The following is a 24,316-nucleotide window of genomic DNA, read 5'->3' as shown; positions in this document are numbered from 1 at the left end:
TGATAGACTGGATAGTTTCTCCCCCTTAAAAATAAGGTGAAGAACATTTCTGTAAGATGTCAACAAGATTGACTGTGCATCGTAACGAATGTAACCCGCCACATTTTCTGAGTGAGTGAGTGAGTGAGTTTAGTTTTACGCCGCACTCAGCAATATTCCAGCTATATGGCGGCGGTCTGTAGATAATCGAGTCTGGACCAGCCAATCCAGTGATCAACAGCATGAGCATCGATCTGAGCAATTAGGAACCGATGACATGTGTCAACCAAGTCAGCGAGCCTGACCACCCGATCCCGTTAGTCGCCTCTTACGACAAGCATGGGTTACTGAAGGCCAATATTCTAACCCGGACCTGAAGAACCAAACGCAATAAATCACACAGACTGAAAGAAAGGAGTGTGCGCGCGCGCGCACCCACACACACGCACGCACACGATTTGTTGCGTTCTCCATTAAAACTGTAGTGGGTTTTTATCCTTAGCACGCACACGTTATGGGGATTTTGTCTTGCTGGAATTTGTGTAGCTGTATCTATAAAGTGTGTACATAGCCCGCTTTCTGATCCCTAGTGTTTTCAGTCACCCAATGAAGAAGTAAGAGTATACTCCGAAACGTCAAAATAAAGAAGTTAACATCCATTAATTTTAGCATTCATATCCGGTTGCTCAAATACTGGTTTTCACTGGTAGAATAGTAGGCTAGACTAACAACTAGTCTCTGAAATGAACACATTTTACAGAAACAAAACAGTTCATAATAATGAAAAAATAAGATATAACAAAAAGGAGCCTTCAGACTCTCTTCATTTTCAGAAACTGTTGAAATCTAGACTTGCCACATATTCTAGACTGGCATGGGCTCTCTTAGCTATATTTGTTTCGGGGTCTGTATGACAGACTACTGGTAGGCCTGAGTATGTCAGCAGTGCTCTTGCATGTTATCACTATCCAGGTTTGTGTAGGCGCATACTTCTGGCGCGCACAAACGATTAACCAGTTTATGGAAATTATACATTTATGCTAGAATGGTAGTTGGCTGTATTTGCCCTGCGACTATTTATCAGCCTTAGAGACGGATCATAGTTTGCACTTAACGAAAGCCATGCATGTAAGGTACACTGCTGTTGGTGCACACATTCGCCCAAAGTTTTGTGTTTAGGGTCTTTAAATCTCTTTCACCACTTTATTGGCGGGAAATCGTTTGTGAGTTTACAAAACGTTTGAGAATCAACGCTTGACAAACTTAGTGAAAATAGCAACAAATGTACATGTATATAACTTTTAGAAAATAAGAACAAATGCACATAATTTTATAGTCTAGCTGAACAAAATACAGATTAGCCACTGTAATTCCTTGGCAGTAATTTGAAAACATAGATGATTTTGTAATGCAGTTCTTAATTATAACTGATTGCTGTTTGTTGGTTTAATTCTTTTAATTTTCTTTCGTACAGATTTCTGGGTTGACAAATTGTCTCAACGGGGAAATGGACACGAATATAACACTGTACATGGATATATGTTTTCTTCATCGGTATTTTTTTCATACTGTTTTACAAAGCACAACAAGAAACACAACAGCCTAGTCATATGGAATTTTTTCTTCTATAAGTGAGAAATCATAATTACAAATCATCCCTTAATAAAGCAAGACATTTAGGAGTATATTTCGACGCTGATTGACATTTGTGTCTTTACAGCGTGCGTGCCCTGCATTGTCCATTTGCAGTACAAAGAAACCCAAGTTGAAATAATTGCTTAAAGAAGCTTGAACTAAAACATGCATCGGACAGAAAGTTCATTAATGCCAGAGTGGTCTTTTAAACACTCGAGTCTTTTTTCAGCCCAAGAGTAGAAAACAGCCACGATTGAACATCTGCCCGTCTCCCAACGAAGCCACGACGCTCCCCAGTGTAAGGACTCCACACCTGCGTTATGAAACCTTCAAAAACATGAGTCCACATAGCAGCTTTGTAGCTGGTTTATACAGCGTAGTGTGTGTAAGAAAATGACACACGGAGATACATCGTAAGGGTAAATAGCTTCACACAAGTCCTCACACTAAATTTAATGGTTTACAGCGTGCTCCAAATCTATAACAACTAAACGACATGTTAATTGTTATTAATTGTTGTTTTTCGATCAAATCGATTTCTAATACGCATGTATCCTTAATGATAGACCCCAATCACAGCGGATTCTATTTCCAGTCGTCGTTTAGACGCTGCAGTTAGGTAGGTCTGTGAATTGAGGCTCTGGGTCTCTGTGTTTAAGGTAATCGCCTATTGCCAGACTGATCGATACGTGACACTTTCAGATAGCACAAGAGTAAATGGGGGGTTTAATTTCTTGAATTAAACTTGTCGGGGTTGTGTATCTGAGTGCGTGCGAGAGAGAGAGAGAAAGAGAGAGAGAGAGAGAAACATTATATTATTGTACATATGTACAGAAATTTATGACATGAAGAGAATTATTCTGTATAACAGTTCACAAGTTCACAACTAAGGCGGGTGGGGGGGTGTCGATGATTAATCGGATCTGGGGCAGACAAACGGGTGATTACTGTTAGGGGCAGAAATCCTCGCCTTCTGGCTACCATGTAATGACTGATCATTCGCTATGTATTTGATGGGGGCCGTCTGTGACCCTTGGGCTTTTACATATGTCACATCGCCCTTTTTAATGATTATGTACTTTTAAAACTAGAATAAGATTGATAAGCAATATTCACGATTATTTCTTTCTTTCCAGGCTTTTACACTTCTCATTCAACATCGTAACAAATATATTGTGATCACGTCCCAGACAGCAGCGACAGGTGACCACATCAGGGAAGATAGATCGGCTCCGTGATCTCATCGCAGTGATTATTTAAATGCCCATCACACTGTGGTAACAAGGATATATCTACACATCCTACTTCATATTCCGTTGAATCATTTAAAGGGAGAATGAACACCGTCACAATTGGCTAACCGGAGTTCTGTCCCTTCTTATGTGTACGTCAATCCGGGGTCTCCTCGTCTTGCCACCACCCTATTGTTAAGGGTGGCGAAGCAGTCATGCGTGTTGGTTGGAAGAACAATAGGAGGTGGCGGGGGTCATCTCATGTATTTAATGCATTTACACAAATTACATGAAATTTTGATACAGTACAAAATAAGAAAAATAAGAATATTAAAAAATATATTACACAGGTTACACACTTTCACAATTATAAACAATTAAAGTCCAATGAGGTGGGATACTTTGCACAATATTTACATTACAGTGTCAGAAGTATTATTAATGAAATTGCACAAGATTTGCACACGTTTTAATGCATTTACACAAATTACATAAACTATTAATACAGTACAAAATAAGAATATTAAGAAATTTATTACACAGATTACACACTTTCACAGTTATAAACAATTAAAGTCCAATGAGGTGAGATACCTAATCAGCATACTCCACTGGCGTCTTGATGTTGGCGATGAGGTTGTCTTTCTCACGTTAAAGGTGGTCTTCTAGTTGATCCACCTGACAGGATCTGGCTGATGGTGATTTCAGTGTGGGCTTGTTCTTTCTGCAGAATGTTAATGAACTTAAACAGGTTTGGATGAGGATGCCCACTCTTGTTCATCTTCGCATGCCAGCCTTCCACGTGGTACGTTATTCTGGCACCACTGGTGTTGAAGTGGTTCCATGTGGATCTGCCAGCATTCTCTACCCACTGTTCGGTCACATAGTCGGTGAAACGTAGAACTGCTGGATCAGCAAGGTCAGCTTCTTCGAGAGCATGAAGCCACACTTCATCAATGTCACAGAGTCTTACAAGGGGCAAGACAGAAGCTCGTCGAACTACCAGGTTTACAGCTGGATCAGATGCAAACCTGGACTTCAGTCCAAAACGCAGGGCACTTCGCCATATGGCTTGTCTGTAGTGAAACATACAACCCCTGAGTTCACACTGAAACACTTCAACAGCAGCTTGTCTGTAGTGAAACATACAACCCCTGAGTTCACATTGAAACACTTCAACAGCAGCTTGTTGACCAGCAACCTCAAAGTCGGAGGCGCTGTAGTCAGGTCTCAGGCAATGGTTGAGTTCTGAAGACTTGAGTTGCAGGGTCTGGAAAAGATTCTTATATGTAGATTGCTTCTTATCTGGGAGCAAGGCAAACACAAGAGGAAACATCTTCTGGCCCACAAAAGCACGTATGGAGTATAGCTGATGAAAGAGTTTAGGACAGATGTTAAATGATCCATCACAGAAGAAGATGTCAGCAGCAGCCAGATGTCGTAGACTGGACTCGGTGGTGAAGATGAGCATGTTGTCGTCAGAATGGAGAAGGAAGCTGTCGCCGGCAGATGTCTGTGTGTAGATCTGGGGAAGATCGATGTCTGATCGGTGTTGTTGACTTCGCTCTGGACCTGTAGAGGCTGGGACGCTGTAAAACGGAGGTGCTGCCTGTGTTGCATCTGCTTCAGCTGATCGTAGACCTAAAAAGAGGATGTATATGAGGTGCATAAAACAGAATGTCTGCAGGGGGCAGTATTGAGTTCATTGATAGATGGGGAAGGTCGTTAATAACACATATAAGTACCATTTAATTCTTCTTGGTAGATCGACGAAATCGGTCTACTGTCCTTCTTCACCAAGTCCTTCACTGTCCCCAGGAACTTGTCCACGATGATCTTGGCCTTGTTTGGAAGATGGTTGTGTCCATGGTTTTGGGTTGAGATGAGATCGTTCGAAGTGTTGATGGTGGCTGGGCATGTAGCAATACAGCATTTCCAGTGAATGCTGGTACCTCGCGTACTCTTAACTCTATACTTAAAACCTTGAAATACTAGACTACGGCTACCACGACTGTTAGGAATGAACTCGACATTTACGAGTGCATTTGCCATTTTGCAATGAAGCTGTTTGGTGTTCCCAATACTTATACACACCATCTCACTGATTATGTGTTAACCTGTCACTGCAAGTGTCTTAATTATTACATTGTTAAAATTGAGTGAACTGTGTTTACTCGCAAGTTTTCATATATATAGATATAGTGAACACTGTTAACATTATCGTGGATGCTGATTAAGCCTGAGTTAAGTTCACTCACTTGCTGCTATGAGTAATTTTGACATGACCCCTGTGCTTGTATAAACACAGTAGCTGTTAATCCTTTTCAGGGTGGTGGCAAAACGAGGATAATCCGGATCCGTAGTTCATTGGTTTGAAGCTCGGATTTGCCATGGTTATGCTTAATGATTTGTCAAAATCCTGCATTTGTTATTTGACGCCGATATATTGGCGTATCTGTCTTGTCAAGCTGAGCCTATGTGGTAGCTGAGTCTATGTGGTACCGTGTAACTTGTTATATTCAGGATTGTGCCGTTAGGGCTCGGTTGGTTTCCATGTGGATGTTGGTTGCCAGAACTACTTCATATCTGGAAACGTAAACCATCAGTCACTTTATGCTATTTATCATCTGGTTGCTAACGTAAACATTATCATGTCCTACCTAATGGTTTGGCTATAACACCACCTGTCACCATCTCCCACCACAGGACCATCGCCAGCAACTATCACCCACAAACACCACCCAGCACTCTCTATTCATAGGTTTAGAATAACTGTATTTTGTACATGTGCATAGTGGAAGATGTTTGCAACAATAATCGTTCAGAATGCGGGGGTTCCGGATTATGAAAGGGTTCACTGTAGGCATGTAGTAGACGTTTCATCAAACAGCTTCCACAGCCACACATTGTTCTGAGTCTTGTGACTGTTACATTCCAATATTTCAATGCATACAACTTTTTTAAGACTGAAATTCAGACATGAAGCGCTCATAAAATCCCAACACCGTAATAGCCACCCCAAGTGTGAAGCCCAGACAAATGTACCGACCCACTGGCTCCCACTGATTAAAACCTTTTGGTGCCGTAGAGTACTGAAAGGGATTCAACACATTCTCCTCGTTTAGAAAGTGGTTCGTCACAACGTTGACGTTAATATGGCCGATCACTTTCGCTGCGACACCGCTTGATTCTGACCATTCGTGTCTTTCTGTACTCGGCTTGTTACAGTGAGTGAGGGTGTTTAGTTTTACGCCCCTTTTAGCAATGTTCCATCAATATCACGGCAGGGGACACCAGAAATAGGCTTCACATATTGTACCCATGTGGGGAATCAAACCCGGGTCTTCGGTGTGACGAGCGAACTCTTTGACCACTAGGCTACCCCACCGCCCCGGCTTGTTACAGAACGTCGCGGGTGTTTTGTGGTTTCCTTCTTCGCTTGGGGATGATGATTGTGGTCATTACGACTTTAGACAGGACAGATCATATGAAAGGATTATGAACATGCTCTGCAACGTGTTAACATAAATGGAAACAATGAACATAATTTCGCCCGTTCAAACTCAAGGTCTTTCATGCATTAGGCAGTCCGCCATAGAGACCTCATTACATAGTCATTCTACCAGGAAAGTTGACAAATCCTGTGTGGACTTTCCGATCTGACACTGGTTGTATCTTTACAGATCCTGACAAACACTTGTCCAAGCATTAACGATTCTATATCAGTTATCTTTTCATTCACAAGGCCGTTTTCATTTACTAACACTATTACAATCAGCTAGACAATCAAGTCTGTTTAGATGTTCACATGCAGCTTGGAATCGTTCCACGGTTGATATAGGTCTTAATGTCAGCCTGAATAAGCTTTTACTGAAGCAGTACGATATTTCCAGCATCTCGTACTCTGTGACAGTTCACTGTCCCCCTACATTGCTTCCGTCAAACTGCAGTACTCGAACAGCTGATACTGGGGTCATTCAACCCTCCCACTTTTAAAGTCTTTTTACATGTTCGCATGCAGTTTGGTAGCGTTCCACGACTGTAATTCTGGTACTAAAGCACATTCCCGCATGCATTACATAATTTGTGTTTGGCAATGCGATAATTCCACAATTTTAAATATGCCTTGAATTCAGGCAATTAAGACGTTTCGACACAATAATCGGAGGGAGACATTTTCCTTGACAACTACCACTTATATGATATTTTACGTACGCTTCGCGGACTTAACGACTGTTTGTTCACACACACAGGGATTTTGTCATCACGTCGAGGTTTTCATGTTAAATTCTGCCAGGGAGACTATATAAGGGGGTGTTGAAGAGTATCCTGATTCTGCTTATCATATAAAGGCAGCTTATGGGACATGGCATAATTCCTTGAATTAATCTTTTATCAAATTAAAGATAGAATATTTTAAATTTAAAGAGTGTCTATGCCGATTTAGTTACACTTGTTATCCAGTTTTGTTACAGCAATCTCTCTTTCGTTTAATAATGATACTTTCAGACACCCAATTGGGGAAATAAATCACTCGTAGAGGTTCTAGTAACGTGTAATTAAATTACAATAATAAACTTCATTGTTGTGGATATCGAGGATATAAGTTACGTTTCTTGGTTGTACGTCAGCACACGGGCACAATGCCAAACTACCAACCCTGTCGAGGTACATTGACTATGCGTGGCCAACTGATATTTTGCACTTGTGCGCAGTATATTTGGAACGAAATGATCTCCTGGTCCTGGTTTAAGGCAAATGAATCACGAAGTCTTGGCATGGATCGCGAGATTAAAGGGCGGTAACTCTTATTCGAATCATGTTTGCAGCTGCCTTGGTACGCATTAGTCGACTGAGGCTAAGTACTACACAGACAACATGGCGTACGAAGTATGTTTTGTCAGAAACGACAAACAAGAATATTTTCTATTGTTTGACAGTAGTAGAATTTGCTGGCGTTAACGCATAATTTTTCAACTTCATCGTAAAGCTAATTGATGGAAGTGTATACTGTGTCCTTTTGGACCACAGTTTGTTCCTAAATTATATATTTATTCTTTTGTCATATTTTGAACATGGTTCAGAATATTGCTATTTTCTACTTGTATGTATACGTACCCGTTTAACCGTAAATATTTCAAGCCAATTCATTGACAGTTTTGGACGGGAGATTTTCAGTGATAGAGAATGAAAACTGTGATGTTTTTAGATGGGAGATGAGTTAATTTCATGAATGTTTTGTTTGAGAATCAAATGAAGTGGAATCCTACAAAATCAAAAGACGTTTCGTTTTGAACAGATTCATCGTGTGGAGCGATTCATCTATAAAATGTTAACTCTTTTACTCTGCTAACAAACTAATTGTAAAGAATTTGAACTCAAACAAGTTCAAAAGACACAGTGTGTTTTTACACTTGAACAATCTAATGTTTGGCCTGTAGCCATGTTGTAGCAAAGGTTTCTGAAATGTATATGTGTAAGTTTACAATCAGAATTTCTGTGATTGGTAACAGACATATCTGCAAAACGTTTTGAATGAGTTTGAGGAATATTCTCCAATTGAGGAATTGTCTCTTTTCTTTATAGTATTCACTCATATTATTCCAATTCTTTGTGGTGTACATTCAACACTTTGACCATAATATATATCTTCATGACTATGTTTCTTCCAGAAACCAATTCCAGACCACAGGAGGAAATGGGATCGAGATGAATACGAGAAGATTGCAGCAGAACGTCTTTTGGCAAAAGAGCTAGACGATGAAGATGACGAAGTGCCAGTCAAGAGGGAGCTTCTCAAGCCAAGAGAGTACAAGGTTTGTATTAATTCGAAATATTATAATATCTTCACACCCAACAATAAGTAAATGATTGTTCTGTCAACATGATCTAACTTCATTGGTGTGTGTACACTACGTTCCACCATCATGGAATATGTAATGAAGGTATTTGTAATATTTCTAGACAGCTGATGAAATGAGGCCATGCAGTACTCTATGAAGTAAATTAAGCCCTGCTCTGAACTAATGAACCCTACTAAGTTAATTAATGTTTTAGTGTACTATGCAATACATATTACATTACATAAATAATGTATAAATGTACATGTTCAGATAGTAACATTCTTCATGACTGATGAAATAATCCTTGTTGAACAAACAAAAACTCAAAACTGCTTCACTCAGTAATTCAGACTGCAGATTGTGAGATCAGTTATGGCAGTATGGATACACAAGACTATGTTATCAGTACTGAATGTTAATGCACACAGAACAGTCCATCCAAATGGCTTCATTCCTGTTATTTGTTGTGTATGGATGTCCTTTCATTACATGAAGATGTTATGTTCTGTTTAAGGTTGATCTTGATTCCAAACTTGGCAAGTCCACAGTCATCACAAAAACAACTCCAGCATCGCAACAAGGAGGGTAAGAGGTTCATTGTGTGGTTGTCAGATATTCTCAAATATCTTCAATACCTTGACAATGTTTTCGATGGATTTCAAGTCATTCTGTTGACACAACTCCTTACACTGTTAACATGAAATATCATGTGCCCATGGGTTATGCATGTTCTTCATGTGAAGATAGTACAGGTTACACCTGCAGGTTGCTAAATATTTGTATTTTCAGCATGTTGAAATCTACATGAGTTTTAGTCTTACAGTCAAAACGGTAAAAGAAGTGGTTTCTGTGCAGTATATTAAATTACCAGATTGCAGTCAACAACAGTTACAGTTGATGCTCAAGTCCAGTAAAACATTTATCTGTCATATAAGCACAAGTGATGAATGAATATTTATAACGTTGATATCTGTTGTACCCAATTCTTGGCTTGAAATATATAGTTAGTGTAACTTAAGTTGTATTAAGCTTACAATACAGTACACTTCACCATTACATTACTTTAGCCTCATATTTCAGCTTAGGATCCTTGAAATAAGTAATATGGGGCCCTCTGGACCCCTTGTCTTGAGGGTCTAGGTACAACCCTGTCAACCAGTAATAATCCTGGAATCCATGTACTAACACTCTCTTTACTGAAAATTATGGTCATAACCACGTTCAGACTGGTTTTCATATTTGAACTGAAGAAGGTATTCTGTCGTTTCAGGTACTACTGCAATGTATGTGATTGTGTTGTCAAAGATTCCATTAATTTCTTGGATCACATCAATGGAAAGAAACGTAAGTATTTCTTTTAAGTAACTATTTAATTATTTACTCATAATCATCAGAGCATGTTTTAGGGGAGGTGGGGCTTAATGTAGAGTACATTTTATAACTTGTTTTTATCTCATATTAAGTGAACTTCATGGATAACAGTGTCCCATCCCTGGAAGGACAAGTCAATTTCTTAAAGGTCACATGCAACCAAAAATACAAACATAATTGAAACACAATTATCACTAATTCATGACATATAATATACATTGCTGATTATGAAAAAACAAATAAACAAAATTATAAGCGTACAATCGCAAATCAAAAGTGCAATATTTTGTACTTGGGTTTACTTCCCTCGAAACGAAGCACCCGAGAGACCGAACCCAGTCAGAGCGTGTGGGTGTGCACTCAAGTGTAACGAAGACTTTCATTGGCTGGTTCATTTGTGTGTGTGTGTGTGTGTACATAGAGAGATGTTGGGTTTTGTAAATACATGCTCATTTTTTCTGCATTTGTGTTCGATCCAATCAACAAATACTGAGATGGTGAACTACTGCGTGGCTGGAAACTGTCGTTCGTCCAAGTACAAAGCAGGACTTGAAACTGACAATCTGAGTTTGCACTGGTTTCCGTCCGATCCAGTCATCTGAGAAAAATGGATGCAGTTTGTTTGCAACCCACTGACATAATAACATGTCATGTGTACAAGTATCACACCTGCCTGTCTGTGTAATTACATAATGTGACAGAGACAGAGCTCAGGTGCACGAGCCATAAATCAATGTATTTTGTGTATGGTGTATAGTATGATACGTTTCAAGTTCAAATCGCATGTGGTCAATGATTGAAGTTGTGTATTGCATATTGTCATTAGCAGACAGGCAGGCAGACACATAGGTGTCAATAAAACAGACACTGAGTTTTGTCTGTGACAGAGACTGCTTATCACAATCAACATATTTTGCTATGTTTCCATAGACATGTATTAAAGCATTTCAGTTTTCAAGCTGAGCAATTTTTACAAAGAAATTAGTATTTCTAATGCTACACTTTCTTGAAAACTTGGTTTGCAACTCTGCCAACCCCCCAAAAAGCAAGATGTGAAAACATATAAGAAAAAGTACGGGACCAGTGTATTTGTATTACTGCAGACCAAAGATGCTTGTAATCACAAGAAACATCTTTTGTTCTCAAACTTCGACCACAGCGATAATCCTTGCACGCATCACTTACTGTGTTTTTACGAGTTGCCTTCCCGGTTCAAGCCGCATGAACCTAATCACTGCGCATGCGCTATGGGCACAGCTAGCACAGCTGTTAAAACTACTTTTCACCCCAGCGCTGGGGTGAAATAAGTGAATCGTTTGAACTCCTATTTCGGGGGGTTTTTTCATCGCGTTATTTTTCAACTTTATAGGTTGAATTTGCATTTTTGATAATTTGTTACTGTAAGTCCATACTGAAAGGTATCAGAATCTTCAAAGTTGTGTTTTGCGTTGCATGTGACCTTTAAGGTAACACTTGTGGCTTTAGGACCCCTATGGTTGAAGCCCATTTCTGGTGTGACCCCCACCCCAGCCATGACATTGCTGTAATATTGTTAAAGGCTCAGTAATACTCAACTCCCTAACTCACACTCGTACCTCCGCAGATCAACGTAACTTGGGGATGTCCATGCGGATTGAAAGATCCTCCCTGGACCAAGTCAAGCAGAGGTTTGAGATGAATAAGAAGAAAAAAGAGGAAAAGAAGAAAGAATATGACTTTGAAGAGAGAATGAAGGAACTGAAAGAGGAGGTATAATTGTGCCCTACTGTTTGTTTTCTGGGATATTGACCAGAACATTTGGGCTGGTACATTGTAAGAGATTCTCTATATACTAAAACAATACCATACGACAGGAACTTCAATGTAATTCACAATACAAACAAAGCTGTATATCCATTAATTGGGTGTGATGTTCTTAATACAAAATACATGTTCCTTGTTTGGCCTTACCACTCCACTGTCTCATTATGTTTCACTATAGTATACGAGTATTAGGTATCAAATACCTACATACTTTCAGCATTCCTTTGACAGTAAACTGACACACAGTAATACAACTGAAAATGAAGAACTGTTCAAAGAGGCGTCAAATCCATATCATTAACCCATTCATTTAATGACCACATAGCCCTCCTCAGCTGACTCGGGACATGACCAGTTACTGTTGGCCTTTGAGTATATTATGCCTGTGAGGTATTAAGAATTTATGATGAAGGAAATGTTACACGGACATCAGATCGCCACTTTAAATCCGGCTTATTTTTAAATTTTGATGTCATCCGTGCCTGAAAATTGATGTTAAATGGAGAACAGTCATGGGTTTTGTCAAAAGTTAACTTTACCCTTATCATTTGACCCCAGGAGGAGAAGCAGAAAGCCTACCGCCGAGAAAAAAGTAAGAACAGGAAACGGAAGCTGGACCCTGAAGATGAGGAACTCAACACAAATATTGATCCAGATATGGCAGCAGTCATGGGCTTCTCAGGCTTCGGGACATCAAAGAAATGAGATAGAATACCACTATTAAGGACTTGTTTGCAGAATGCTAGACAGCATCACAGTGAGTGTGGAGACTGCACACTGGGACAATCTCGACAACTTATAAGTGCCACTACTATTCATCATCACAATTGTCACAGATGAATACAACATAACTGAATGACAGTATTTATTCAACATCTTGGTTTATGTTCCAAGTGCTGTATAAATGTTTCTTTTTGTATCCATCATCATTTGTAAATAACATTATCATGTGTTTGGTTGTACACACAGTTTCATGGACATTGATGTTTGTTGTGTCATTAAAGTAAAACATCTTTATGATAATGTTTCTTACAAAACATGTATTTCTATTTATCAGTCAGCATTTCCATTGATTTGTAGAAGTGTAACTAAGAATTTTTCAGGTGGGGAGCAGTTTGGTTTGTACTTAACTGTTATAACTACGTTTGTGTTAATTGAATACATTACTGATGAAACATTGATATTTGAGGATATGATAATGAATTGAAATTGGAAGTTTGTTAGCTTTAAGATTAGTGCAATACTGGTACGATATTGGTCCATTATGTCTATTATAGACACCCGAGGTACTCACATTATTTGTAATGGTATGTTTATGACATGGATGTATGGGCAATTTATGTCTGACAGTATCCTAGTCAGTGACTACATATACATCAGTAATACGTCACCATGCTATTCCATTGGCATGAGCATCTTTCTAGAGTGGGAGAGGAGATGGTTTAATACTATCTCAACTATAATCATGTGTCATGTGGCTGCCACATCAGTGTGTACATTGTATAACAGATTAAATCTAAGTTTCAAACTTGGCTTATTTCATTAGTTATGTTTTGTGAGTTGATCAAGGACTGACACTCCCACAAGGATTGATATTTATTTACTGCGGAGCCCTGTTCCTGCAGTCCTTATGCCAGTCCATGAGCCATGAGTTCTGCTGCCAGTCTGTCAACTCTCATGTGACACATGACACCATATCCAGCCTGCATCTCAGCAGAGCACTAAACTCCCATGTTCCATGTATCAGCTCGCTCTCTTTCTCTCACACACACACACTCTCTCTCTCTCTCACACACACACACACACACACACACACACACACACACACACATACACACACACACAAGGGATATAAATACTCTCTTTTTTTCTAAGTGTGCCAGGGCACCAGGCAAATATTTTAAGTGTGCCTATCAGAAATCAGGTGTGCCCACAAGGATGATGATCTTTTCAAATTTATTGTCAGAAAACAACAAATGTAACCAGTTATCACTGATATGACTTCTGTTTAAGATGGCTTTCTTATGTTTCATTTGTTCTGCTTTCCCAACACCTTTATTAGCTAAGAATTGTGTGAGAGGTTCCCTTTTTTCAATACATCTAGCATACACAATTTCCTCTTCAATAACTGAACTATCAGTACTCCCAACACTCTAATGAAAAAAACAACCAGATTTCTTTACATGAACCATCATAATTCCAGTGATTTCCGGGGCGATAAAGTCAATAAATGTTTTAGCTTGGTTGTCATTTGTAGAGGTGTTTTGTTTTGTTATTAAGTGACTAAAGGTGTGTTATGTCTCTAAAAAATTAGGAGTGCCATAAGGGCACCGAGAACATTATTTTCCGTGCCATGGCACGCTAATATATGGGGTATTTCAAACCCTGCACACACTTGTATTCAGTCTTGACAGGGAATTACCTAGTCAAGGCATAAACAAGGGCGCTATGGTAACACTTCGACCTACTGTTACATAACAGTATTTTGATAATTACCAAACATTCCGCTGATAGCATATGCATAACCAAATGTGCATTTATAAAATAAATAACACAGAATGAAATTACAATCATCTCTTCAACAATAAGTTTTATTTGTGTCGGTAATGCAATGAAACAACAGTTTCTAAAACCAATACTCAACAAACAAGTAATTCAACATTAGTAAGTCATTTAACATGATAACTTCACTTTCACCATGGAAGAAGGTTGTTATGACACATGGTCTCAGATTTGACAGCTTGATTTCAAGGTGTGAATACAGAGTAGCTATTTCTGTAAACTAAACAGAAATAGAATCTAGAAATATCCAACTAATGTTATATCTGACAAAACAGACCAACAGTTTATACCTAGAGATACGTAAATATATTACTGTGTACGAAATGAACATGTAAATGTGGCTTTTGATTGTATATACAAAACTATGTTAATGTAGAATTCTCTTGTCCTTGATAAGAAACAATATGCTTATTGGTATAATCAGTTTATCCTTTAGAGAAAGAGCAGCAATGTTCACATTGACCAATGAAAAATGTGTGTGAAGGGATTAGTAAAGATCAAATCAACTAAAACTGGTCGAGGACATGCAGCAAACCATAACAAATTTGCCAAATATATTTCATATTTTCTGAGTTATTGTACAGAGTGTGACAACAGAAATATCAAAGAGATGTTGGTTACCTTTATGCCAGAAAATAACCTTAGTAAATTCTAATTAACAGTGACAAAGAACACTGATGTCAGAGACAAAAACTGGAACAGAGAAAATATTCAAAACTTTCTTGACATAACTACAGATCATCTCATGATTTGTCAATATCAGACATGTAGATATATAGGTAATTATGTGATTCAGTATTCCTTGAAACTCATGGCAATGTGTTACATGATTAGACAGTTGACAAACAGTAGAGTGTCTACAGTTCAATGGAATATATCCTGGTCTTCAAACATGTCATCAAAGTTGCTTCTGCCTGGCATACAATTGCTCCTAACCAGTCTGAAACGAGTAAAAATATACATATTTTATTGTACTTGGTCAAGTAATCTGTCAGAATCAATTCATAGACACACCATATCTCAGTACTTCATTATGCAGCCATTTATGTGTAAAGACTGAGTTTGGACTTGAGGTACAATCTGCTTTGAAAACTACAGATATACAGAAATCTGAAGGGGGTCACAAATTCTATTTCTTTATAACTGTAATTTGTTATGTGCATTTCCATTTAATAATAGCAAGTGGCCAAAACAGGTCTGCGTAATCCATCAGTTCGTTACAAGCATGTTCGTTATAAAAGTAATTTACTGTAATCCACAAAATTATATATTTCACAAAACCTGCACACCTTCACAATAAAGGGCTTAACATAACATGTACTATACTAACACAAGCAATCGTTTAAATTTTCAGAATTGCATACAATTAAATGAACAATTGAATGACTTATTTTGTACAAATGTTACCAGTTTATAGATATTCCAATTTAGTTTTCTAAAGAGATAGATATTTTCCACAAACACCTCTCAGTCAGTATGGGATGTAAGGTATCTCTGTCGAGTCTTAAGACAATTCTAAAGTTGTGTTGGGTAGACATGCTGTCGATGTGTTCACATCACACTAGTGCTGGTTATCGATCACAATATGTAGATCGATAATCGGAGCTCAGTAATCGATTATAATGGTACACCCCACCACAAAACTCATGTCGGCAATAACTGGACACAGTCATAGTATCTTGCAAACAAAACAGGCACCAATTAATACCATGGTCAAGACGGCCAAGGGCACTTCCTGTTGAAACACTCATGCGAGTATGTTGTTTACATTACAGTTTTACGAGTTGGGGAAACTACATCAGTTCTTTATGTCATGGCTTAACAAACATAACAACAAGAAACATACTTTCTAAAGTTCAATTTGATGTTTTCATTTGTCTCCCGATCCCATCGATAATTGCTGATGTAAGCAAGATCAATCGACTGACCAATTATTCAATCAATTGCTCCAGCACTACTTGTCACACCAAAAACCTAGCTCACCACAATCTTAGAAGCCCATTATATTGTTTGGATAATTTTCAAAGCAAGGTGTACCAAAATTGAAATGTTTTTGATGATCATTAATTTTCACCACAAGACTATGAGGTTAAGGAGAAAAGGTATGTGATTTCAAAAATATAAAAAGATATCTGGAGATACAAGGAAGCATCACCTCCTTGCCGAAGACTTGTGAATGTCCTGTGTCGGCTGTAACGTATCCTTGAACATGCTGCACAGTGTGTATTCCTTGGCCCCCTTCTGTCCCTGCAAAAGACAATACAGCTCTTACCAATCTCTTCACAAGGCAAAACATACACTTGCGCTTACGTTTCTGTTCCTGAAGAGCCCATGCAATGCAGTGGGTCCAATATTTTTAGCATGTAGGGGAGCTATTAGTTTGTAACATTCATACTAATTGTTGAAAGTATGAGTTAATATGTTTTCGGATGTATGATTTTGGACCGCAGTCTTTGCTCTCTTTGATTTACAATTGTTCATGTGATAATCTAGAAAACAATGTTTTTAGCATCCGAAAAACCAATAACAAAGTCCAAATCAAAGGGAGATAACTCATTCATTTTCACCTGCAAAATGTGCTGTTTTGTATGTCACTTTTTCCAGTCTAATATTATGCTAAATGTATTGTGTACATACGCTACACATGTATTGCAGTGAACTATCGCATTGATGTGTTGTTGAGGGTGTCCTTGACAGTCTGCATTAATGTTATAACAAAGTTATCCCTTACAAAGTTATGTAAGTTTCATAAATCATCATCCATAACGACCATAACCCTTCACACTCACTACATTATATTTCCAGTTTGGGGCGGTGGGGTAGCCTGGCGGTTAAAGCGTTCGCTCGTCACACTGAAGGCCCAGGTTCGATTCCCCACATGGGTACAATGTGTGAAGCCCATTTCTGGTGTCCCCCGCCGTGATATTGCTGGAAGTTTGCTAAAAGCGGCATAAAACTAAACTCACTGACTCACTATTTCCAGTTTCAAACTCCTACTGCTGTGGGACACACACACAATATATTACTCAGAGACCCAAGCAAACGTACAGGCCAGGGCAAACTCCTGGATTTAGCTGATAACTTTCCAAACAATTTCTAAACATTCCACTTATTTCTTAAATTTGCACATCCAGACTAATAGTGCTAATACTGTACTGTTTAGCAAGAACACAGCTAACTTGCAGTTAATACCAATATATTGTTGACCTCTACACCAACCAACCAATATATGTTAATGGCAAGACAACTGAAACATGGGAAGTTAAATGTTTTATTGTCCTAAAAGAATTCTCCACTCACAAGATCAACATCTCTTCTCTGTTCAAAGATTTAAATCTACTTTTTGTAAAAGATGTTTTCCTTTCACAGCTGCATCTAAATGGAATAATACTGTCTTCCAGATATCATCAACACTGCTTCCACTTTCTCTTCTTTCAAATCACAGCAGAAGACTAACTTGTTTAATCAATACTACAATTTCAAGCATTAAACTCTCTGCTAGCACACAGGGCACATTGTGATTGTGAATTTCTGCTCTTTATAGATGGATGTATTATTATTATTAATTCAATAAAACATAATCTTGCTTTCTTGCTCTATGGCTCGAGTGACTCTACTAAACAGCAATTAAACTCCATGTAGCACACAATATTTCAAATGTCAATGCACAAGAAACATACTTATCTCAGTGCACAGTGCCATTCGGAAAGTGATAAAATGCAACAGATTTTATATTTGGGACTAAACTTTCTCTGTAAAGTACAGAAACACTTGGCAAAACCTATCGAGTCTGCTAGCTCAAACCTATCTCTTAAAGGAGCATTTCTTTGCCATAGAAGAATTATCAGATGATCTTACTATACGAAACAGACTGATATTAGACTCCGGCTTCCAACTGGTGGATTACAATGCAGACTGTTATAATGGTTAGTTTTACATATAAAACTACAGTATGTATTACAAGAAAGCCAAGACTGCCTACTTGGTTGCTGTGTCGGAGAGCTGACTTGGAGGTTGAAGGAAACGTCTCTGCCTCAAGAGGCTGTTTCACATCACTGGCTCTTCGAGTCCTTAATCGTGATTGGACAGGTTGATCACACTCTTTAACAGTTGATGCTGTAGACAGGCTTGACAGCTAAACAAATAAGGATTTACATGTTATGTTATGGAATTCTCTGCAAGACATTCTTACTAATACCACTAGGGCTGGCTAAAAAGATTGAAAAATTAGTAACTATCACTGATAAGAAAATTGTGTCATTGATAATATGTTACATATAAACTATTGTGAATACTGATGAAATAAAGTTTTGATCCTGTTAGAAAATCCTTACTATATTTTTACATGAATAATTAAATCTTCCTTGTGTAATAATTACAAAATGTTAGTCTTTATTCTAGAGCAATGTCTCAATTGTGTTCATAACGCTGGTTAGTTTCAGTAATCCATACATGTATGATCACTCACCAGTGACGTGAAATATTTGGATTTCTTTTGGACTTGTCTCTTACAATTTTGCTCCAAGTTCCTTCTGTGTGATTTAGCGATAATCATTTGATACTTATTCAGCAATTGCATGGACTGGCTAAAAAGACTGATAACTGGAAAAAAATCATCAATGGAAAGGATTCTTTTTATGGATTATCGAAATGAACATTGTTTCATCAATAATATCTTACATAAACTATTGTCATGAAATAAAGTTTTAATATACACACACACTAAATTATGTGTTTTTGTATGGTGGCTCATGCATAAACATACCAATAATTTTCTATTGCTGTGAAATATGTCTTCTTTCTTTGCATTTTTGCTCCAAGTTACTTCTCCAATACTTTTGGATAGCTGATCAATACTTAGTTCATGATTATTGACGTCCAAGATCTGTATCAATGTCCAGCGCTACATAATTATCACATATTTCAGAGAAAGTTTGTTGAAATGTTTTCGGTCCTCACTACATTGTGTAGTAAACTGATAATCATAGGCTTAAAGTAAAATATCAAAGCGATTGAATTAATCAATATCCACACAAAAGGGATTTACAAAAGGGTAAGAAAGATTAAGCTCATTAGATCAAAGGATTCAGCCAATACCACTATATCCTTTGTGTTCACATCAAAACCTAGCCTGTATTACTGAAATCTATTAGCATACTAATTAGCCGTTATTGTATATTCTAAATTTATAATGCTACAGAGTTCTCTCCCCTTGATCACATATACACACCCCACCCCCACCCCTACACAGAAATATCTTGAGCTATACAATTTGTGTCAAATGAGGCAGTGTATGTAAAGATATGGTATAGTGATGCTCTGTCCTAAACTGTTTTCTACAAAGTCTCTTTATCTTTGTCCAAACTGTATGTCTGTGAAGTTAATTTACCACTTGTACTGTTAAACATATTATGAACTATTATGTGAATCAATCAGGGATAGAAATATTGTTTTTTGTAAGTGTGCCTTAGGGGACCAGACAAATATTTTAAGCATGCCTTTCGGAAATCAAGTGTGCCCACTTGTGTTTAAAATATATGACAATGATGATGATCATTTTGGATTAATTGTTAAACATTGAAATGGGTTTATGAGCATTTAGATAAGTATGGTATTATTCAATTTGGGAAAAAATTATTGTTTGGGGGATTAAATGATTAAAGGTGAGTTACGTTTCCTAAAAAAAAGGCATGCCATAAGGGCACCGAGAACATTTTTAACCGTGCCATTTCAGTATTTACTGTGCCATGGTACACTAATATATGGGGTATGTCAAACCCTTTCAATCAACCCTTTTGATAATGTATACAAAAAAATATTAGGCACACATTGAAGACAATCATCCTCACGGCCAAAGTATACTTCAGTAAATGGAAATATGTACTTTGAAAAGTGTGCTTATGTGTCAGTGTCATTAGTTTTCTGTACATGATAGGAATAACTTGTTTGTGACAAGATCAACCCTAATTTAAAGTTCCCGACTCTTAACCTCAAGCTTTGGTTTTTTTTCTCCAATTTCAAATTTGTCTTTATGACTATCCTGGTAATGTCAAATATAAGTTATTTCTAATCTCACAGACACATCTCCCACAATGCAGGCTTCATCCTAACGTTAAAAGTTGTAGTGCACATGGAAATTTTCATTACAAGTTAAGGAATTTTACTCATCTTAGATTATTGAAGTTTTGTTAATTTCAAACATGTCCTCTGCTGTTATGCCCTAATTCAAATTGTATATTTTTTACCTTTCCAAATCGATAAACCAGTCATTTTAAGAAAAAGAAGTTAAAAACTACCTACCTCCCCTATTTTGTGATGTGCTAAAATGTGGATAAATATATTATCTTACCTCAGTAATGCCTGAGAGAGTTGGAGACAGCAGTTTGGGAGATGTGTCTCCCATGTCAAGAATACTGGGCGAAGTAATCTGTTTCATCTTTCGTAGAAATTTCATGAGTGTTGGGTTTCCATCCATATTTGCAGTGGTGCCTTGGAAGGACAGATTGTCGGTTCCACAGGCACTGAGGCTGCTGTCACCTTCAGAAATAATAGGGGACACAGGTTTCTGTACAACAAAGTCATTACACAACGACAACATCTCATGCTTCAACTGAGATTCTGAATTAAACATGTCTTCTGCTGTTTTTGAGTTCTTCTTTGATTCTTTCTTCTGCTGTTTCTCATTTTCCTTTTGGATGGATTTAATATCGTCACCATCATCAAAGTCACTGCAATACCTCATTTTCATTACTTTCTTTGTCGACTTCTTCATCTTAAAACCTAGTTGCCGTTCCTTGGACGGACAGTCTCCTGATGTTTGGTTTGATGTTCGGGTCAATTTGGAGACTTGTCTTTCATTGTCTTTGTGGTCAAGCACCTGGTCTATTTTCCCAAACTTTAAATCCTTCTCATCATACAAGTAACTTTCATTATTCTTAACAAAGTCATTCTCACTCTCATCAGACAACCCAGCTTCATCACCCATATCATCAAAATCACAGCCTACAGGTCCTACAATCAAACCTCTTTTATTCCTGATGAAATTCCCTGAAGCATTGTCATCTGAATCTTTCTTCACCGGGCCTACCAGACTTCCTCTTCTCCCACTGACAATACCACCATCAGCATCTTTGAGCCTTCTTCCTCTCGCTTCAGTTTTCTTGTCACTTGTCTTCTTGGGCATCTTTTTCCTCCCTCCAGATTGTTTAGAATAAGTTGTTGCTGCCCACACCTTATTTCCAAACACATCTGAGGATAACTTATTAGAGTTGCTTGAATTTTCCTTTGCAGTTTTGTTCAAGGTTTTCATTTTCGATCGTTTACCTGGTTTTGCAATCCTACTCCGGCTATCAAGTCTCTCTGTCCTTGTTTCAGATGACCTTCTCTTTCGTGGAGCTTTACCAATCTCTTGTAGAGGTATCTTTCCAATTTCTGGTGTTGTGAACAATTCATCTTCCATGTTTTCATGAAAAACTAGACCTCCTGCGTCGCTGGGCTGTAATTTTGTGTCAGAATTTGTCCCTGAATGACCGTGTTCACATTCACCATTCCTCTCATTAGTGTCTTCACAGTACAAGCTGCTTAAGTTGGTGTATTCTGAGCTCATAGTCTTCTTGACACTTTTCTTTGTCTTTCCTTCTCTTTCCTTTCCTTGGGAATCTGGACATGGTTTTGTGAGATTTTCGTTACTGTGTGAAAAACTGACATGTGAACCTCTTTTGCTTTTCTTTGGTTGTTTCTTCTTTTCGCTATAAAATAATAATTCACTTAGTAAAATATATGTTGAAATCAGCATTCAGAATTAAGAAACATAGAGGTTTTTATCACCCTGATGTTGAAAAATCATGAGGTCCCAGATTTACCAGTCTCCAACAGCAAATACTTTAGTTTTCAAGATCTGTTCCAAAAAAACAATATCTTTGAACAGACACATGCATGAATGGCATCCCCTGGAAAACAGGACAGCTGAAAAGCTGAATCCTTTCTATTCCTCAAAATGCAAACTTTTTCTCCTGTGTTAATGACCTGGATCCCCTGGCAACCTATAGCACTGAAAATAGCTTTATATCAATATGTGCACTAACTGTAAGGTATTCACATCATAATTTCACAGACTAGTCCATTAGTCAGAGGCTAGTGAAGATCTACATATATTTTACATAATGGTTAACTACTGAAATACAATGTGGACTATCTAGATATGGCCATTTTAGCTGTGTGTCTACCTCTGCTTCAGTTAATAGTTACCACCCCATCAATATGATCATTAGTATAAAAAAATACAGGTGACATTGCATACATACCTGCTTCCACATTTCAAAATGCCTGCTTGTTTGAAAGGTGTTGGATCAGTGACTGTAGGTATTCCACAAGACAGATTGTACCTTGTCCCTTCATAAGTTTTCTTTAGTCCAATTGGGTCTGAAAGTCTCCTCTGCTTAGGATTGTTTAGCCAATCCACAACTTTTGCCTTGCTTGCAACAGATTTGGATAACATATTTTTATTTCCACAAACATCATTTTCGTGCCCAGTTTGCTTCTTATCCTTTAACAATTTCAACTGTCCATCTTCCCTGGGCAGTACTGACTGTGATGACTTAGCTGGGGTTTTCTTACATGCATGTTGTTTAGTTGGTGTTGTATACAGAACAGCTTTGGTGTAGTTCTGTTTCATTTCTTGTTTCATGTGATTCCATCTGTCCTTGATTTTCAGATGGATTTGCTCCTGTGTTAAAAACGGATAAAGGGTACTAAGACGGACTTTCTCTTTCTGAGCATAAACTTGAAAACTGGCAACTCTTTGAAGTTTAAATGGTTTAGTATCTGGAGCAGCAAAAGAGTCAAGGGACTTGGATCTTTTTCTCAATGCTGACATTGTTGAAAGAAGTCTTTAAAAATCTGAAAATAAAGAGATCATCAATGCAGTCATACTACTGAATATTTATTTATCACTTTATTGTTACTTATTTTTGGACATGCCAATTCAGTTGTACCACCTTTCAGCAACAAGAACATTTCTTAGCTGCCATCTAGACTGATTAAATGTAAATGCTTCATTATTATATGATATTATTTGTTTCATACCATGAACTATCTTCTCTTATTATTTTCAGCAAGAACAGATCTTGCCTGAATGGGCGGACAATATCTGGAACAAGTTTTGATCATAAATCTGGTTTGTAGCTCTGGTTTCAAGTCATAAAGATGTTATTAACATGGCAAAACAAGATTACTAAACTTCACTAGCATCGCATAAAACTGAACACTCATCTAAAAGCAGAAAGGTTAACTTACATATTGTTAGACCATGATTTCAGTTACATTCTAAGTGGTGTACAAAACCTTACATACAGAACTTTGTTCATATGTCATGTATTGTATTTTTATGTATTGAGTATGTAATGAGCATTATCTTATCTTATCTAAGGTAGAACAAGGGGGCCCGTAATGGCCCTCATGATCTACATGATTTGAATTGTACAAAACTATATCATGTTTAATGTGTTCGTATGAATGAAAATAATGACAAAATTTGGATGTGCCTATGTCTCATAATTATAATACCAATAGACTTCAGTATTCAACAACTTTAAAAATCGAAATTTCCAGTAGGCCTGTAAACTGAAACAAGTAGATCTAAGTAATTACAGGCCTTGTAAGGTCCTTATCCTAAACGTCCTTTAGGGTTGATGTAACAGTGTTTAAAACTTCAAAATTTAAAATGTTCCTCAATTCTCGGACACATTTACAAATAGGGACATTCAGAGCAAACTATATCTGTACATACTAAATATTCTAATCCTAGTCAAATTTGCCGCCACTCTAAATTTTCTTAGCAGAAGGCATTTTTTACTTCTCGCAGGTTCCCTTCGTGTGCGAGATTTATCATTA

At 37.7% G+C, this 24,316-nt stretch overlaps 2 protein-coding genes across 3 annotated transcripts; one reads left to right on the top strand and one right to left on the bottom strand.

The window, feature by feature from the left end:
- Window positions 1-7,635: 7,635 nt before the first annotated feature.
- Window positions 7,636-13,395, top strand: LOC124265088 (zinc finger matrin-type protein 2-like). Its single transcript, XM_046699882.1, has 6 exons — window positions 7,636-7,736; window positions 8,519-8,662; window positions 9,204-9,274; window positions 9,960-10,033; window positions 11,664-11,809; window positions 12,422-13,395. The coding sequence occupies exons 1-6, from the start codon at window positions 7,725-7,727 to the stop codon at window positions 12,566-12,568; spliced, it is 594 nt and encodes a 197-aa protein (XP_046555838.1). The 5' UTR covers window positions 7,636-7,724; the 3' UTR covers window positions 12,569-13,395.
- Window positions 13,396-14,440: 1,045 nt separating this feature from the next.
- Window positions 14,441-24,278, bottom strand: LOC124265063. 2 transcript variants are annotated; one of them, XM_046699858.1, is made up of 6 exons: window positions 24,213-24,278; window positions 22,729-23,323; window positions 20,775-22,173; window positions 18,408-18,560; window positions 16,581-16,672; window positions 14,441-15,365 (listed from the first exon to the last, which is right to left on the bottom strand). In XM_046699858.1, exons 2-6 carry the CDS (start codon window positions 23,298-23,300, stop codon window positions 15,290-15,292), a joined length of 2,292 nt encoding a protein of 763 aa, XP_046555814.1. In that variant the 5' UTR covers window positions 23,301-23,323; window positions 24,213-24,278; the 3' UTR covers window positions 14,441-15,289. The 2 variants fall into 2 exon arrangements, with proteins under 2 accessions (XP_046555814.1, XP_046555822.1); XM_046699866.1 differs by having other exon boundaries at window positions 22,729-23,150.
- Between the last annotated feature and the right edge of the window lie 38 nt (window positions 24,279-24,316).

The sequence above is a fragment of the Haliotis rubra genome, unplaced genomic scaffold (assembly GCF_003918875.1).
Source record: "Haliotis rubra isolate DU_JTF1 unplaced genomic scaffold, ASM391887v1 Scf121, whole genome shotgun sequence".
Lineage (NCBI taxonomy): Eukaryota > Metazoa > Mollusca > Gastropoda > Lepetellida > Haliotidae > Haliotis > Haliotis rubra.
The sequence above is the reverse complement of the archived record's forward strand: the minus strand, read 5'-3'. Positions and strand labels throughout refer to the sequence as shown.